This window comes from Aquarana catesbeiana, linkage group LG01 (genome assembly GCF_042186555.1).
Source record: "Aquarana catesbeiana isolate 2022-GZ linkage group LG01, ASM4218655v1, whole genome shotgun sequence".
In the NCBI taxonomy this organism is placed as follows: Eukaryota; Metazoa; Chordata; class Amphibia; order Anura; family Ranidae; genus Aquarana; species Aquarana catesbeiana.
The window spans coordinates 442632178-442652066 of record NC_133324.1 but is presented as its reverse complement, the minus strand read 5'-3'; the positions used below and the strand labels follow the sequence as shown (position 1 = coordinate 442652066).

Below are 19889 nucleotides of genomic sequence, written 5' to 3'. Positions count from 1 at the left end.
GAGGGGAAGGAGTATCACTTCCAAAGCAGGGCTCTTTCTTTCAGACTATGCTCGTCACCGAGGATTTTTACTAAAGTCCTAGTAGAAGCCCTGGCCCCTCTAAGGTTGAAGAACCTGACCGTAGTACCATATCTAGAGGACCTACTATTCACAGCACCTTCAGAAGTACAGCTGGTAAAAGACCTGGCAGAAGCTCAACTATGGCTGAAGTCACTAGGCTGGATTTTAAACTTCGAAAAATCCAACCTGTGTCCCACTCAGAACATTTGGTTTTCTGGGATATCTGCTCAACTCCATAGAGCAGAAGACCTCCCTTGCAGAAGAGATTACATTCGGGACACACCGCATCTCCTACAAAACATCGATGGCCTCTAAATCCATCCCGAGTCATCGCTCGTGGCAGTGGATGTGGAGGCCCTCTACAGTTCTATACCGCATGACAAGGGCCTCTCCTGTGTGCGACACACTATCTCCCTCAACAGTCAGTACAACAAAAAGACCAGTGAGTTCCTACTGGCAGCACTAGAATTCATCCTCGCGCACAACTATTTCACGTTCAACGGCTCCCACTACCTCCAGATGCAGGGCGTTGTGATGGGGACCTCATGTGCCCCGTCGTACGCCAACCTGTACCTGGGAGAGTGGGAACACATGATACACAAATCTGCGCACCTCGCTCCATACATGGAGAACGTCATTCTGTGGTATCTCTACATCGACGATGTTCTCCTTGTGTGGAATGGGTCCACATCCTTACTGCCTACCTTCCTAAAATTACTCAATGACAATGACTTTAACTTGTCATTCACCATGACTTGGGACCAGAAGTCCATCACCTTCCTTGATGTCACCATCCACAAGGACAGTGACGGATCCCTTAGCACCAACCTATTTAGAAAATCCTTTGCAGGTAACTCCATACTCCATGCCAGCAGCTTTCACCCTCAGCCACTTATTGCCTCCATTCCGTACAGCCAATACCTTCGCACTAGAAGGAACTGTACTGATGATGCAATCTTTGCAAAAGAGGCCAAGATCTTACAAACACGTCTACGAGTAAGGGGATATTCCAACACCTGCCTCAAAAAAGCGTACAAGAGGGTTTGTGCCAGAACACGCAGTGACATACTGTATAATCCCTCGACAAACAAAAATTCAAGTCTAAACCTAAACCTAAACATGTGGCAATTAAGAGAGTTGTATTCAAATATTGGCACATGCTTACCATGGATCCTTCCATTGGCCCTTTTGTACCCACCACCCCGGCATTCACTTACAGGTGGGCTGGATCTCTTCGAGACCAGCTGGTCTGTAGTGAGTTCAAAGGCGGGGGGCAAACATGACTCCTGCAAAAACAAAGGCACTTTCACGTGTGGCGGATGCAACTACTGCAGGTTCCTCAATACCTCCAAGAATGTCACTCTGCCCAATGGCGAACCCTTTAGACCCAGGCACTACCCTAACTGTAAAACACGTGGAGTAGTTTACCTGCTCACATGTGAGTGTACTTGCTTCTACATAGGGAAAACCATCCAGGAGTTTTGGCGCAGGGCCTATAGACACATCACAGCCATGCAAACCTGCAACCCCAACCTACCACTGGGCCGTCATGTCACAAATGTACATGAGGGCATCTGCCCTAAACTCTGCTTCATAATCCTCGATCGTGTACACACTGGTATGCGTGGAGGGGATGTGAATAAGACACTTTTACAGCTTGAGCAGAGATGGATCTTCAGACTAAGAGCCACCCAACCCCCAGAATTGAACATCTGTATATCGTTCAGACCTTTTTTGGAGGGTTTTTCCTCAGGGGGCGCTGAGTGGGAACCTGATGAGATCCCCCCCCCCCTAGGGCCCCCCCTCCGGTTCAATCTCCACTGGCCCTGATTCCTCCTTCCCCCATGTGTCCATGACCTTGCGGCACCTCATGGACCCTTTTGATGCAATTACTTACCACCCCCCCCCCATGTTGTATATAATGTATATTTATTAAACTTGTACATATATGTATATAATGCATACAATGCATGTACGTCCTTCGGTACATGCCAAGATGTGCTTTTTTCACAATATGCCTTTTATTTATTGACCTTTACAGCTTTTTTATTGAATCCCTTTTTTCAGTGTTCCGGTTATGCCCCCTTTTTCTCTCTGTGTGCCCCCCTGTTTTCTGTCTCCTGACATCCGACCCTCTGTCTGACCGAGCTCGTCCCTCCTCCATACCCTGGATGACCATCCCATCCTGGATACAGCGCCAGGCTATTCCCCACTCGGTGCAGGGGGGCTGCCTGATGCGACATCTGTTGCCACGGGCGGCGTCCCCACAACCGGAAGATTTGGATCAAAATCTCGACCCGGCTTCTTCCGACTCCTGCGCCGCGAGCCTTTGGCGCGGGTCTCGGTTCCCGCCCCCGTGCGGCACACGTCATCGCGCCCGGGGGTTTACACACACTCCGGCCGCGGTCTCCAAGGGGACCGATGCGCGCGCCCCAGGCTCGGGGGACATCTACCTTCCCACCCATTGGCTGTGCTTGCGAGCGAGCGTGGCCACACTACTACTACAATGCAGCAGTCACCTCACATCTCTCAGGCGTCTCTCGTCTCTGCACGCCAGTCTCCACCACAACGCCCCGTAACCAGGACCCGACCCAGGTAAATTCAGCCACATGCATGGCCCTGTGTTGCCCCTGGGCAGACATCCAGCCACCTGTTCCATCTCCCACCCTGATCCACTTTTATACTGTCTTGCAGGCTGGACCTTCCAAGCCTCCCCAGGTCTGGACCCCTGACTGGGCACTTATCCCCTAGTGCCCCTGGATAGATTTCCTGCCGGCACCTGTCTAAACCACTCACCCCTTGTTGCACCAGGGACTTCCCCGATACTGGGCGCCACCTGGCCAGGGTGCCGGATCCTGCCACTTAGGACCACTGCATATGCTTATCTGTGCTGGCCCTTCCCGCATACCGGACAGGAATTTTCCAGCACAGCTCTGACGGCTCAACCCAGGTACCTGTCCTACTCTGTTCCTTCACAATAATAGTTCATTACCATGTACACACATGGTGTGTTACAACACCTGGGGTCCCAATACCCCCCCGAGGCATGCATGCTGCCTTGTTCTAACACCTCCCTCCCTATTCCCTTGCTCCTTTGCTGATTGGAGCCCACCCAAGGACTATTCCACTCTTTGATGGCCTTTTGTTGCTCTCTGTTGGGGAATATCTCCCTGGCTGACTCCGCTGAGACTGGGTACACACGGCTTCCAGACGTGGACTAGGAGCGAGTTATACCTTTATGTTCAGTGGTGTTATGTCCCCTCCAACCCCCTCCCTTTGAAAGGTTTAAATGGATGCAGTACTAGACACATGCCCCCCAAGCAATACTGTATGGTCAGTACCTCATAGTTTTCGTTTTTTTCTGTTTTTATTTCATATGCATATTATATACTTGTATCACAACAACCACACCTCTATTTTTATGCTGATGTTGATTATACAATGCTTTACAGTTGGTTCATAATTGTCTTTTTAATTTATAGACATACCATTTTGTTTTCTGATTCCAATCAGACACCCCTGAGGAAGAGTATATCTCGAAACGCGCCGGGTACTCCCCGTATGTGTGTTCCATATGTACCGGAGTTCTATGATTGTGGATCTCTGCATATTGTATTACATTTCTTTGTCTGTACCACGCGTCCTGTATTTTGTGTATATTTACTCCATGTACTGTAGACCTTTCCAGATCTATACCCCAATAAATACCTAATTTTATTTCAACAAACTTACACTTCTTATACTCCTTATTACTCCTGAGTAGGTTTTCCCTTTAAAGTCCCGTAAAGAGGATCAATTTTCCATTTGACTAGACATATTTGGGATGTGAGTTTACCCTACTCTCTAGACCAACTCAGCACCACCTCCTGTTTATTCCAGAGGAGAAGATTCAAGGCCTCGTCTAGAGTAAGTTCTGTACAGAACAACCTCCCAATATCCATCAGGGAGCTGATGTCTGTTCCGAGTCTGACCTCAACGATACCAGCAGTACAATGGGCCAAGTATCATCTAAGGCCCCTGCAAGTCTTTCTCCTAAGAAATCAACGAGGATCTGGTCAGGTCACTCCTACTCCCAACCTCCGTGAAGAGGTCGCTCAGGTGGTGGAGGATCCACACAAATTTAAAAAAGAGGCTGGCATGGTCATTCCCAACCTCACGGACGTTGACCACACAGACGGGAGCCCACCTAGCAGGGCAACCTGCTCAGGGGAGATGGTCCCTGGAAGAAACCCAGGCATCTTCGAATTGGAGGGAGCTTATGGCAATAGCCAAAGCCATAGAACACTTCCAAGACCAACTAAGAAGCCATCACAACCTGATCCCATAGGACCATGCCACGGCAGTAGCTTATGGGAACAAACAAGGGGGCACGAAGAGCCCCTCCTTAAGCCACATCTCCATCCAGATCTATCAATGGGCAGAAGGGAATCTACTGTCGTTGGGAGCAGTCCACCTAAAGGGGGAAAACAAGTGGCAAACTTTCTAATCCGCCAAGAGATCTCCCAAGAGGAATGGGTATTACACCCAGAGGTGTTCAGGGAAATTACAGCCCACTGGGGAGTACCAAATATAGATCTATTTGCATCCCAGAAAAACACCCAGGTGAAGCGTTTCTTGCTAAACCCACAAGACCGGCCTCTAGGGATGGACGCACTCCAAAACCCGTGGAGTTTCAAAATGTGCTACGCCTTCCCTCCGGTACATCTGATTTCTTGGGTGGTGAAGAAATTCCTACAAGAGCAAACAAAGCTCATGCTGATGGCACCATATTGGCCCAAGAGAGCCTGGTTTTCTCAGCTTCTCAGTCTCTCAGCAGAAGAGCCGTGACTTCTTCCTCTCAGGGACAACCTGATGTGTCGAGACCCCCTAACAGGCCTAAGACAAAGCTTTAAATGGGCGGCCTGGTTACTGAGGAAGACATCTTGAGATCAAAAGGACTCTCAGATAAAGTGGTGGCGATGCTTCTGAGCGCTAGGAAGCAGAAAACCAGGACCATCTACAGCAAGACCAGGAGCAAATTCAACAGCTGGTGCGCAGAAAATAACAGACAAAAGATGGGTACACTGACTATTCTAATTTCCTACAGCAGGGTGCTCATAAAGGTATAGCGCTCAGTACGCTGAAGGAGTAAAGGAGTAAAAGCTTAGCGTTTTGGTATGAACACCTTTAAGTATTAGATGGCTGTTGTTGCCCATTTGCATTTGAAATTGTGTAGTCTTTGGAATTGTGCTTATGGGGTATGGTGATACCCTGTGCCTCAGATTTTTGGAAGTTAATTTTCAAGCCTGAGCATTCATGATAAATCTCAAATTCCTCTAGCAGGTTTAGGAATGAGGTGTCAGGGTTTGTAAGGGAAAAGAGTATATCATCTGCATAGATGGGATTTTCGTACTTTCTTATGTAGTTATTTGACATTGGGGTTATTCTCGATTTGTGCACAGAACGATAAGGGGTCATTCTTGGCATGTGGTGTTCCAAATATTAAAGGGGTTTGACTAAACCTCATTAATTTTTTTTTTTTTTTTTTTTACTATGAAGATGGATCTAGAGTAGAAGATCTGACCCAAGTTAGCATTTTGATTCCCGGGTCTGTGTATTGTATAAGTGAAGGCCTAACTAACCCTATCAAAAGCCTTCTCAGCGTCAGCTGATAAGAGAAGACATGGGGGTTATAGTGGTGTGAGTTGCATTGAGTACCTTTTTCATGATTTATCTGGCTTCCCTGGAACAGATGAAACTGACCAAGTCCTAGTTGGATGTATGGCAGCAGGCAGTTAGAGGGTATCTTGTGTTGGTATCATTTATTGACTTAAAAAAAAAACCCTCTGCTGTAACGAGTATTTCGGTGTGATGGCTGTCCTAGCATAGGTAAGTTACAGGAGTCTATGTAGGATGTTATTTTTTTTTCCATGTCTGGCCTGTTTGTGCTGGTGGCACTATGTTGTGGAAAATTGTAGAGGGAGGTATAGTAAGACCCACTTCTGTCAGCTGCTGTATTTCCATAGGGGGTGGCAATTGTTGGCCCTGTGCTGAGTTTACTCTTAGGATATAGGGGCTGTATTTGTTAATGAATATAGAAAATTAGGAGAACCCGCGCTATAAACAAAAACTAATCAATTAATATAAAAAGCTGCAAACCCCACAAAAACATCAATTGTGAATAAACATAGGAAAAATAAGGGGTTGCGCTAATACCTATGTGTCATGATGAAAACTGAAGTGAAAAGAGATTTATATCATGACTATAAATAAAACGAGAATAAAGTGCAAAACATTAAAAAGTGATCTAAAAGGGTCCAATCAAGTGAAACATCAACTAAAATGTCTTTAGTGAATCCAGATCACCAACAAAAACAACAAAAGTCCAAGTGATGGTTGGTATTGGTCCGTGACAGCAAGGGAAAGTCCACCACCAGAAAATGGAAGGGGTAGCTCCTTACCAAATGGCCATGACCCCCCACCACAGAGGATCACAGCAAGCAGAAATCTTTATAAGTCAGGAGTGAGAGCTGCCAACGATGTCCACCAGAGGTCATCACATCATCCTCCACACCAACGAACCCATGGTAAGGATACCATAAAATATATAGAAGGAACTCACATAGTGTAAAACTGATACATTTATTTAGATAAAAGCAAATAAAAAATGCACACTTACAAAGCGTGATGCAATAAACAGCCTTAAGTCCGGCTCCGTGGCCACCGGAGCTCGGACAGACCCGTCCTGCTGGAATGCGGTTTACTTGGAGGTGACGTCAGCGCGTCGTCTGGCTCCGCCCTACGCGTTTCTTGACATCATCACGTCTTCCAGGGGCACCACCGAAAGGGGGCGGGGTCTGCTCCGGGTGCCTTCCATTGCGGGAGTGTAACCCTGGCGTGCCCCAGTTCTCCACTCCTCCCCTCCCTCCTCGCTGCGATCTCCTCATGTCACAGAGCTGAATTGTCCGGGCCGTAGTAACAATGTCCCGCCTCCTGTGATAGACGGCACACTGATCCAATGGTGGGACATTGAATCAGTGTGATGTGATCACAGGAGGCGGGACATTGTTACTGCGGCTCGGGCAATTCAAACCCTGCTCCGTGACATGCGGAGATCGCCACTCTGATCCGGGCACAGGCAGGCTGCATATGATGGACACTGGTGAGGCTGTTGGGCACAGGGAAGCTGCATATGACGGGCACTGGTGAGGCTGCTGGGCACAAGCAGGCTGCATTTGATGGACACTGGTGAGGCTGCATTGATCTCTTGTATCATGTCTGCAGTTTCTGACCATCTTCTGTTTCATATCTGTTAGAGGTCCATCGAATGGAAATTTTGCTAATACTATTAGCATTGTGTTTAAGTAAGAGATTGCTGACATAATACAAGGCATGGTTAGAGACTGCAGACTGCATTTTTCTTGACCTTTCTTGCACTAAAGGTGCCAATAATGGCAAACAATACATTCATATTAATTGAAATTGATGATATTAATTAAAGTTGAATATAATACAATTATATGTACAAATAATATAATTTTTTTTTTTTTTTTTAAACTGTCATTTTCGATTTTCGGCCTAGTGCATCCTTCATTTTTGGTATCGGTTTCAGCACCAAAATTTCAATTCGGTGCACCCTTAGTTTCTCCCTTTGTGCTGGGAGCGCACCGCACAGCATGCTCCCAGCACAGAGCCCCAGGTCTCATACTAACAATCAGGACCTGGGACTGTTGGTTCCTGGTCTCCTGATCGCTATGATAGCCTCTGATTTGGCTATCACACTGATCAGTCACTGTGAGCCCGCTCCTGTGTTTATTTCCTCTTCTGAATGAAGATACATTGAAAAAAATAACAAGATCAAGGTTTGCCAGGGTTAGTGGTAGAGTCAAGGTCGGGGGTTAAAGGTCACGACCAGCATATTTTTGGGTAGAGTTTAAAAAAAAATACAGCTAAATTTTAAAAAATGATTTATTTTTACTATTTTGGCCTAGTTTTCCTTCGATAATAATAATAATAAAAAAAAAAAAAAGGAGACATCAGTTATCATTTACTACCAAAAAACAGGTATAATCCACCTGGATACACTAAGTAGTTGTATCGATATGTACAGTTTTACTAACACATGTCAAAAACTTGCAAAATTGTGCTTAGGCATTGACATTTGTTTTAACCTTAGGCGTGAAGGCGTTAATCTTTCAGTGCCTGAAGGTATCAACATTTATCTCCATGGAAGACCCTATATCAGGGGTCTCAAACTGGCGGCCATCCAGCTGTTGCAAAACTACATGTCCCATAAGGCATTGACCGTTACAAACATGACTCCCACAGGCAGAGGCATGATGGGTAGTTTCGCAACAGCTGGAGGGCCCCCAGTTTGAGACCCCTGCCCTATATCAATGAGTCAGATTGGCCTTTGCTTTAACAGTTTAGAGTTAGTGTTTGCATAGATGTAAAGGGTCTACCTCTTTGGTTCTGTTTTCTAATATTTATGGGTTTGGTAATAAGCTTTTATTAGACACCAGTATCATACATGAGGGACATGATCTTATTGAATGATGACAGTATCGTGAATGGGGCATGGTTTGACCAGGTAATACTTGCAATGTCTGTTTTTGCAAGAAGGGGTTGTCTCTGTGCCTCATAAGAAAGAAGTCTGTACAAGAATATTGCTTGCTTTTCGCTGCTAGAGTCCAGTGTGTCCTGTCCATTTCTCTTTGAGCGTCAGGAGGGTTTTCTTGATATCAGTTGAAAATGGCACATGATGTTTTTTAAGTCCTCTGATTCTGGGATCTCTTTGATACTGATATTTCTTCTACTTGTTACCATGATCATCCTTCCAGTACACTCACAAGCAGCACGAGAGACAAATCACAGATGTTTATAGCTGTTCAAAGTGTTTTTGCACCATCCTGAGGAAGTGGCCAGTGTAGTGCCACAAATCGCGTTGATGGTGTTTTATACTACTCTGTCAGCAATAAATATCGAAATAATGTTGAATCCATTTCTCAGCTTCTCCTTCACATTTGGGCACCTCTGTTGACATCACTTTCCTATCTTTTGGTGCTCATAGACCTCTTACTATGATCTTCAAAGTGGGGTTACATAAAGGTAGATTGTTACTGATTTGTTTCATGGGAAGTTTTAAGCGGTGTCACTCTTTGATGTGATTGCCTCTTCAGTAACAGTTTTGTAGCGAGCCCTGTGGACCTTCTGTTTAATCTAAGTGGTCAAAGATTTTTGTATATTTGTTGGAGGTGAAAGCTTCAAAGTTGGCTTTAGTAGTCAGCCTGGTGAAGAGTGTAATTATAATCTGTCTGTGGCTTTTATTTGCTGTAAATGAGCCCCTAATAAAGGCTGTGATTAGAGGTCAGAGCACCACAGCCATTCTGCAAGATGCCCCTTTAAAGCAATGGACATCAAGGAGGAGCCTCCTTGGAGGATGCTGAATCTAGGAGAGTCATGGCAGGCTAGAGCTGATATATCTTGTCTTTAGACTGAAATGAAGAAGGAGAGAGTCATTGCTCCACTCTGGGTCTGGAGTGGCAGGGAGTAAGAGAGACATTTTGCTTTATGCGGGCTTGCAGGGCTGCTGGAGGAATAGGATGCCACTACAGGCAACATGTCAGACTGTATCAGCAAGGAGCTGATGAACCTTAACCCTTGACTGCAGAAGGAGGGTAGCAGTTCTGCCTGCAGAGAAGTTTGCAGTGAGGATGTTTATAGCTGGGATGCCTGAGTGAGGGCCTGATGGAGTGGGCTCTGGATCCAGTGCCAATTTGACTGAAGATGGTAAATCGTAATGCGGCCAGCTCAATTAACCATTGAAATGCAGCTTTTGGGGTGGACTGAGGTTCTCTAGTTTTTGCCTTCTTTGTCATGTTGGATAATTGTTAGGGTTGCCAGGATTTTCTGGTACTGTTAGATGGTTTTTGGGAGCTGCCTCAAAGTGTTGCATACTCTTTCATCTCCAGAACATGCCTGCTGTAGTTTCCTTTGTTTTGCTGAGGTTGGGGTAACCAAACCAATCACTGCTGCTTATATAAATAGAAGTATTCACAGAGGTATTTTATTTTGAATCTTTCTAATGAATATATTATTGGAGAACCATAATTTAGAAAATTTTTTTACTTATTACTATATAATTTTTTTTTCCCCCCAATATCTTCCCAAGAGGGACATGCCAAAAAATATCTTCCTGGCTCATTGTGATTGGAGCTCATTGTGATGGTTCTCACTCATTGATGAGAGTGTGCTCATATTTTGATTCTTCTCTGTTCTCCATAGAAAAAGGAAATAATTTGATTTTCCAACAAGCTGGGGACATTCTGCAAGTATTTTTAACTACTAAGTCTGGCTTTCTTCTTCTTGCCTTCCTGTGCCAGCTGTCATCTTTTCTACTTCCTACCCAAGTCAGTCAGTGAGTTTTGTTATCAGACAACACAAAGTATTCTGAGGCCTGCAATAGAGACATCGAAAAAGATGCCCTGAGTTAGTACAATGGATAAAAAAAAAAAACTTTCACCGTTTTCTGCTAGGAATTTGGTACTAGGTGTACAGACTCAGAGTAGGACAATTGTAAGCACTTCGCTTAAAATGCCCAGACTACACAGGGACATCAACAAGGGATACCCAGATGGATTGCACTGGCTGGCATGTTTGTGGTCTAGAATCTTCCATAGTACATGGGAATGTGCTAACGCCACAACACAATTTTGTGTGCTGCCTTGGACTACAACCTACATTGGTTTATACTAGGAGGTCATAAATGTCCTAATCATTGCAAATTATGCTCTAAATTAGAAACAGTGCTTGTTATTGTTAGGCATTTACCTGTAATCCTTAGTTTTTATATTTATGATGCACAAAGCAATAATTTACTGTTTGGCTGTATGTTGTAAATGATATGCATGTTTTTCTCCAGCTGCAGGAGGTGGTCTGATTTCTAACTTTGAGCAACTAGTCCGAGGCATCTGGAAACCTGAGAACAATGAACTACTGAAAATGTCATTGTAAGTTAATCTTTTATGTTTGTCATCTTAATTTTAGTGTTTGAACTGGTCTTTAAATGGCAACTGAGGTAAACCAGTTGTGTCTGGGTTTGTGACTGGCAGTATGCAGTGTCAGTACATTTGCAGCTAATGGAGACCCTTTTTAGGGTAATTATTAGAAGTTAGGGGTGAAAGTTATGTTTAGTCTTCTTGTGTATAATAATTGGGTTACATTTTATGAATAAAGCAGACATATATAGACCCAATTAAAAATATTGTTGGCATGTAGACTTTTATTGCAGAAGAAACAGGTGCATGCCTCTTCTGTAAGAAAAGATAATCTGCTTGCTGATCTGCTTGGAGGCCGTGGCAAAGCCCTGCCTCTACCTAGATGGCCACCTTCACACAAAGGCACAGTTTAGAACAAGGAATGGTAAGTCTGTAAAGGGGAAAGATCAACTGTAGGAAGCCCATAGAGTTTACTGGTGACTAGTTGTTTGCCCTCTGTTGTCCTTTTTCGGGCACAGCTTCCTTGCACTGAATGCTGCCAGTGGAAATGTTTTAGCTCCAAGACATACAGTACTACAATTTAAGATCTCATTTAATTCTAAGCAGCCAGGTTTTTAGTAATACTTTGTGTTCTCGGATTGGGCCATTTCTGTTTTATATCTAGTCAGCACTAGGGGTGAGCTCAGGCGTGTTCGCAACCCCACACGTTCAGAGCCCGCCAGGAAGTCGGCACTGCACAGCGCTAATCAAAGGCAGTGAGACATTTTCCCCATCCACGGCTGCAGAGATCGAGAAATGTCTCACTGCCTATGATTAGCGTTGTGCATTGCCGACTTCCTGGCGGGTTCTGCTCGTATGGGTTGCGAACATGCCTGAGCTCATCCTTAGTCAGCACCCACTGAGTAATAATAACTATGAAAAATATATATGTATACTATTCTGTTAGTGTTTTGTAATCTTTGGTCCTCTGCTTTATTTTCAGCCCTGTTAAAATCAGTTTACTTGGAGCAGTTTTGTTTACACTGCAACAAATTCAGCTTCTACCAATAGCAAGATACCACCTTATATTTATCTACACCATGTTTCTAATTACTACAAAGGTAGGTATGGTGAAAGTCTATTGTTTCTAAGAAAGCTTTTACTGGAACACTGAAAATTTGCTTGAGTTGACCTGCTTTTTTGTATATGTACAGAAGATTGTTTGAAGATGAGTTTTAGTTTACCATAACTTCCCTTTTTTTGTATACACTGTGTAGAGGTCGACCGATATGGGTTTTTCTCTGGCCGATGCCGATATTTAGAAATCGCGGCGGCCGATGGCCGATATATGATGCAATTTTTTTTTTTTTTGGGCCGATATGTTAGGCCGATTTTTTTTTTTTTTTTTTTTTTTCCCCCTTCATCTCATAAAAACTAACTGTTAGACCCCTTTCACACTGGGGTGTTTTTCAGGCGCTTTTGGGGTAAAAATAGCGCCTGTAAAGTGCCTGCAAAATGGCTCCCCTGCAGTCTGTGTGAAAGCCCGAGTGCTTTCACACTGAGGCAATGCGCTGGCAGGATGTTAAAAAAAAGTCCTGCAAGCAGCATCTTTGGAGCGGTGTATACCGCTCCTCCACCACTCCTGCTCATTGAAATGAATGGGCACTGCTGCCGAAGCACCTGCAAAGCACTTTATCAGCGGCACTACACGGGTGCATTTAACCCCTTTATTGGCCACTAGCTGGATTATAAGCACCTCGCTAGCGGCCAAATGCTGCTAAAATGACGGTAAATCGCTGCTAAAACTAGCGCATTTACCGTCAACGTCTGGCCGCTCCAGTGTGCAAGCAGCAGCCTTAAGTAATAAGTGATACAGAAAATGTCTTACATTTAAACATTTACCGATCCTTTACCTCCAATCAGTTCACTTGTATGTATAATTTAGGTTAAAAAAAACTATATCTTAAATAATAAATACACAAAAACAGGTAATCAAAACTTTTGGACGAAAAAAAAATGGGCTAACTTTACTGTACTGTTTAGTTTTTTTTTAAATTCATTAAAGTGTATTTTTTCCCAAAAAATTGCGTTTTTAAGACCGCTGCGCAAATACCATGTGACATAAAATATTGCAACAACCGCTATTTTATTTCCTAGGGTCATTGCTAAAAAAAAATATATAATGTTTGAGGGTTCTAAGTGATTTTCTAGCAGAAAATACAGAATTTTTACTTGTGAACAACAAGTGTCAGAAAAGATTTAGTCTTTAAATGGTTAAACTGAAAACTCCAACACACAGTTCAGTCCATTGATAAGTATAAACTTTGTATCTCTTTGCTTCTTTTCTATTACTTGGCAAGCTGCCCAGATAGGAGAGACAAGTTGAAGACTTCAGGCAACTTGCATTGACTTCTATTACAGAAGTCCTTTGCAAGTCACGCTGAAGTTTTAAATCGGCCTTTTTTTATCAGCACAATCGGCCGATGCCGATTAATTAAAAAATGCCAAAAATCGGCCGATATATCGGTCGACCTCTAATACTGTATAATATAGGATCTGTTTGCCTGTCAAGGGATTTTTTACTTCTGTCCGTACAGTCTAAAGATTTACATGGCCTAACTGACTGTGCAGCCAGACTGGTGACCTGATTTTTTTTTTTTTTCCTCCCTTTCAGTTAAAATCCCCAGAGCAAATAATATCTGGAGAATGAAGAAGGCTTATACTTGATGCATTAATGTACTGCAGCAAAGCAGATACTACTAGGGGTTTTAATAATTTTGATCTTTTGGGAGTTCAGCATAAAGGAAAGCCCCAGTTTTATAAAAGTGTGTGCAACAAATATCATTTTCTACAAAAGTGTTTTTTTAATCTAAGATTGCTTGTGGACACTGAAGATAGTTTAAAAGTCAGCAGTAGTTTACAAGTCAGTAGCTACAAATACTGTTGCTGATGACTTTTAACCCTTTCATGACTAAGCCTATTTTTTAAATTTGGTGTTTACAAGTTAAAATCCGTATTTTTTGCTAGAAAATTACTTAGAGTTCCCAAACATTATATATATTTTTTTAGCAGAGAATCTAGAGAATAAAATGGCGATTGTTGCAATATTTTTTATCACACGGTATTTGTGCAGCGGTGTTTTAAACGCAAATTTTTGGAAAAGGGACACTTTCATGAATTTTAAAAAATCCAAACAGTAAAGTTACCCCAATTTTTTTGTATAATGTGAAAGATGATGTTACGCCGAGTAAATAGATACCAAACATGTCACCCTTTATAATTCCACGCACCCGTGGAATGGCGAAAAAAACTACGGTACCTATGAATTTCCATAGGCGACGCTTTAAAAATTTTTTACGGTTACCAGGTTTGAGCTACAGAGGAGGTCTAGGGCTAGAATTATTGCTCTCGCTCTAACGATCGCGGCGATACCTCACATGTGTGGTTTGAACACAGTTTACGTATGCGGGCGCGACTTCCGTATGCGTTTTCTTCGCTGCGCGAGCTTGCGGGGACAGGGGCACTTTAAAATTTTTTTTTTTTTAATTTATTTTATTTATTTTTTTACTTTATAAATTGTGTTTAAAAATTTTTTTTTTTTTTTTTTTTAACTTTTATTGCTGTCACAATGAATGTAAACATCCCTTGTGACAGTAATAGGTGGTGACAGGTACTCTTTATGGAGGGATCAGGGGTCTAAAAGACCCCCCATCCCTCCTTTACACTTCAAAGTATTCAGATCGCCGAAAACGGCGATTCTGAATACTGTGTACTTTTTTAAATTCGGCGCCATTGGCAGCCGAGTAAACGGGAAGTGACGTCATGACGTCGCTTCCGCGTTTACAACAAGAAGGCTGGAACGAAGCCGCTCACAGCTTCGTTCCAGCCCGCCCCCAGCCGCTGAAGGTTCCCGATTGGACACCGGGCCTCCCGATCGCATGGGAGGCCCGGTAACAGCAGCGGGAGGCGGCGGGAGGGGGGGGATGTCCCCTCCCACTCCTCCGGTATAACAACCGAGCGGCTTTTAGCCGCATCGGTTGTTATACACGGGTAGCCGATCGCCCGCTGTAAACAACGGTACCGGGATGATGCCTGCAGCTGCGGGCATCATCCCGGTATAACCCCGGAAAGCCGAGTACGCATATCTGCGTACGGTCGGCGGGAAGGGGTTAATATAAGGACACTTACCTGTCCAGGGATCCAGCGATGTCCTTACCCTAGCCAATTTGTCAATCGGCTTTGGGTTCAGATGGAGGCATTGTAAGGGGAACCGGTAGTGAAGTCTTCCAGCATCACAGCTAGTTTACTACTGCACATGTGTGAGCTGTGCTTTGTGAATGGTCCTGCAGTCTCCTAGGACCTGTGATGTGTCCCAGAAGCCTGCAGGGGAGAGGACGGGAGGGTGGAGACAAACTTCCGGTCAGATCGCTGTTGCAAAACCAGTACCCTCTCCCCCTTCCCCTTAAAAAAAAAAAAAAAAAAAAAGTGCCAAATATGGCAGTGGAAGGGGGGGGGGGTTGCAACTTGGGTCAAGTTCCACTTTAGTTTTCATTAAGTTAGATTCTGTAATAAAAAAATAAAATATCCCTAATTGCATGAAAAACTCAGGCTTATTCTGTAGGTTGTTTTTCAGCTCCAGGAACTCGCCTCCATACTACGGCATTGGTGTGATGCTGAAGCTGTCCCATGTCTGCACCTCCAGCTCTCGGTAGAGCGCCAGGCAGGAGGGGGAGGTAGAGGTGGCTCAGCTGGCTTTGGCTCTCAGCATGGCATTAAGAGGTGGAGCCAACTGTCAGTCAGGCAGCTGGGTGGATCCCAGCAATACGTTTGGGATCCCTCCAAAGCCTGAATCGACTGTGATTTCAGCTGATAGTAGGCAAAACACTATGGCCATACTTATTTTAAGGTGCAGAATTTTGACCCTGATCTATAATGTGTCCCTTGTTCTAGACTGTAAACGCATGTGTATATCATACATAAGCTGCCAGCCAATATCTTAAATGTTTCTTTGGGTGGAACCCCTATGGCATCATGAGCTATAGGTATCTGAAAATATTGCAGCACAGCACTGCAATAAAATTGTCTTTGTACTTTTATGTCCTGAAATGAGATCACCTTTTAGACCAGGTCAGAAACATGTATTAAGAACAATCTTCTAATCTCTACAGAACACATTTATAAAAGGTGCACGTTCACAGTAACTGCGTGCCTTTTGTCTGGCCTGTATTTGAATATTGCCCTGTTTTGCTAATCCTGGCCACTGCTGTTTTGTAAGTATTAGGTCTGTTCTGAGTCTGTAATTCAATATCTCTTCAAAAAAAAATGTATTCCGGTCTATAAATAAGTTATTCTATGTCAGACATGTGCTTACACCTTGGTTCTATGTTTAGGTTACCATGATGCTAACACAGACCTCCACTTCTCCACTTCAACCCATTGAAAACATTATGAGTCGCTGGTTGTTCGAGCTGCAGAAAGTCCCAATAACAGCTGAAAAAAGACCTTCAACCAAAGACAAAGTGGAGCCAGAAGTAAAAGAAAAACCCGACAAGGAAGAAGTTAGCGAGAAAATTTCAGAGCCCGGTGGACCCACAAGAAGAAAACCTGTTAAAAAAAATGACTGAAACTGACTGATAAACCTGGAAATACTTGGTGTTAATACAGAATTACTTGCTGCCAATTATTAAAGCACAAAATATGATATGCTTGTGATGATTGAAATGTGAAATGCATTGGGCTTGTTCAGGTTGTATTTATACTATGGGAGGTCAGATTCTTTCCAGAGCCAGTCAGTCCAAAGTTTTAGGTGATGACAATAGAGAAGTTTTAAAAAGTTGTACTGCAGCTGTTTGCAAGTATTGGCTTTATGGCTCCTGGGATTTGCCTTCTGCTGATTTATACAAGATGATACATCTTTGTTATCGGTTACCTTCGTTTCACATTAAATACAAGAACAATCTACCATATTACAAAATTTCTATCATTTATTCCCTACAAGTTCTAAAAGGGTAAATATGCCATGCTGGCCACATTTACTCCTCATATAAACCATTCTGTGAAAAATGTACTTATCCACTTTGAAATTTCATCAAATCTTTTTGTTTATAGCAGTATATGAATAGAGAAAGCGGAAACTACAAATTCCTTCTTGTTCATTATGGGACACAGGATTGAGAAACAGTTGGTTTTACAGCCACCTACAGGAGAATTTGTACATTGGCAACATAAAAAGTGACTACCCTGGTATAATCCCACCCACTCCTAGTATGCCTCATTTTTTTGCTAGTGTCCTTAGAGGATTGACATATTTACTGAGAAAAGCTAAACAGATTTGCTAGCCATTTCATCTTTTTTCAAGATTATTTTTTGTTTTGTTGAAGACCTGCAGCTTGAGCAGGTCTTAGATTCAATGTATCCTCAGCAGAAACTTTGGCGGTGTCCACACCTAGACTCCGCTGGACAGAACATTGTGAGATCTGCTTGGAATGTGACTTTCAGGCACTGGGCTCTGCTTGTGATGCCTTCCAGACTTTCATGTACTGTGTTGGTTGCAGAGTTCTTTCCAGGTTTAGAGCTATGACATAGTATCTGGTGTGATCCAGTCTCTGTAGACTTATTTATGAGTTGACCATATGGTCTGACCATTGGGATATACTACATTAGAACTGCTGGATGCTATACTTACATCTGTTTTTATTTACTCTTCATGAAAAGGCATAACGGGCTGAGCAGTTCAGTACTGTATCACTAGCTAAAGTGTAACAGACTTTAACAGGTTACATAGTTGCATAGTTAGTCAGGTTGAAAAAAGACACAATTCCATCTAGTTCAACCAATAAAACTGAAAAAAAAATCATCCATTCCCATATACACAATCCTATACCCACAGTTGATCCATAGGAAGGCAAAAAAAAACCCAGCAAAGCATGATCCAATTTGCTCCAGCATGGGGAAAAAATTCTTCCTGATCCCCCGAGAGGCAATCAGATATTCCCTGGATCAACTTTACCTATAAATGTTAGTATAAATGAGGTTATGTCCCATGTAGTCCCTCCTCTGCCACCAGCTGTGACTCCATGGGATCTGAATTGTCACTGTCACCTCTGCGAGGCAAACTAGCAGATTGCCTTATAAAGAACCTTTCCTTCTCTAGCACAAAAAAGGAAATGTTGAGACTCAGTCTCCTTCCTTCCTAAGGTAGTTTCAACCTTACACCTCAATCAGGACCCAAACCCTCCTGTAGGCAGCAGTATAATTAATTGTGTCTGAAGCCTTTGTCCTTTAAGGAACTTCAAGAAGCAGATTTTATGGTACATACAAAAAGTATATATTTTTTCAAATCATTTTCATGGTGTGAAAGAATTAAATGTGCAGACATTCTAAATAAGGGATAATTAGAATCAGTTGTTTGATTATACCTAGGCTTGTTCAGTATAATTTTCAACTATTTAAACTTAATCAGATTATTGAAAGTTCATACCTCACTCAAAGGAAGGGGAAGTTATGGAACATTGTTTTAATGTCCCATTCATACGGTGCTAAAACTGACAAAAAGATCTGATTAAATGTAATTTAAAAATTTACAAGAAGATAGAAAATGAAAAGGGGAAAATACTACTTCAGCATTGCATCTACAGTATGTATGTTTTATTTTTTTGTAAAGATGCAAATCTCAATGTGCTTATTATTTATCTTAGCCTTCTTTTATTGTGGTGTGGAGTTTCTACATCTACCTAGGCAAATACCCATTTCCAGAAAAGTAAACAATACATTTCTGAATATTTAAAGTAAAGCAAAAAACTTACAAATAGCATTTTATCAATTACATTACAATGTTCATTCATTAGAAAATTCATAAAACTAAATATTCTGTAAAACTTTTTAGCTAGGTGTTTCAATTTTTGATTTTTCTATTGTAATTCAATTCTTTAAAAGTTAATTCAAATTCAGTTTTCTACTGGTTTAATGAGGTAATTGTTGTAACTGTTACTATTGTAAGCAAATCGCTGTTTGTACGGTTTGATATTCAAATTGTGACTTTTTTAAATTTCTCACTGAACTCATCAAATGAATGACACTTCAATAAATAGCTATAGTTTTGGAACACAATCCTTTTTTTTTTTTTTTTCTAAAATTGTGAGTGATTTTTTTTTTTTTCTTTTTTTAGATGTTATGTGTGAAATCGCAAAAATACATAATAAAGTAATTCATTTTTCTACTGCTAAAGGAAAAAAAAAAAAGTGTAAAAGAGCCAGCTGTACATAATATAGAACAAAACAACAAAAATGGATAAGAGAGGAAAGGAACATAAAGAACTAATGCTGCAAGGACAAGTATCAATTCAAATGCTGTAGCGTATTGCTGACATGAGACTAAGACCCCTTTCACACTGAGGCGTTTTTCAGGCACTTTTGAGCTAAAAATACGCCTGAAAAACAAGTCCCCTGTAGTCTCAGTGTGAAAGCCGGAGGACTTTCACACTAAGGCAATGCGCTGGCAGGACGTTAAAAAAACTTCTGCAAGCAGCATCTTCAGAGCGGTGAAGGAGCACCACTCCTAAACCGCTCCTGCCCATTGAAATGAATGGGCAACGGCACTTTGCGGGTCGTTTTAACCCTTTTTCGGCCGCTAGTTGGGGTTAAAAGCTCCTTGCTACCGGCCAAAACCCCCCGCAAAAAAGACGGTAAAGTGCCGCTAAAAATAGCAGTGCTTTACCGCCGACGCCCCAGTGTAAAAGCAGCCTAAGAAGAACTCGGTATGAATAAAGTGAGTGGTGATTGCACTGTGATAAAAAGGGGAAGGGCTAGCTCAAATGTATAGAGAGGGGAGTGAAAAAAAAAAAAATTATTTAAAAAAGTATAAGAAGCATGAGGG

General features: G+C 42.6%; 1 protein-coding gene across 1 annotated transcript in view; it reads left to right on the top strand.

Annotated features, from left to right (window-relative positions):
- Positions 1-19124, top strand: part of TMEM38B (transmembrane protein 38B) — an 81421-nt gene extending 62297 nt beyond the window's left edge. Inside the window, exons 4-6 of the mRNA XM_073636159.1 lie at positions 10961-11048; positions 12019-12136; positions 16406-19124. Coding sequence (XP_073492260.1) covers positions 10961-11048; positions 12019-12136; positions 16406-16639 — 440 coding nt within the window. The 3' untranslated portion in view covers positions 16640-19124. The remainder of the gene's footprint in view (positions 1-10960; positions 11049-12018; positions 12137-16405) is intronic.
- Positions 19125-19889: the final 765 nt, after the last annotated feature.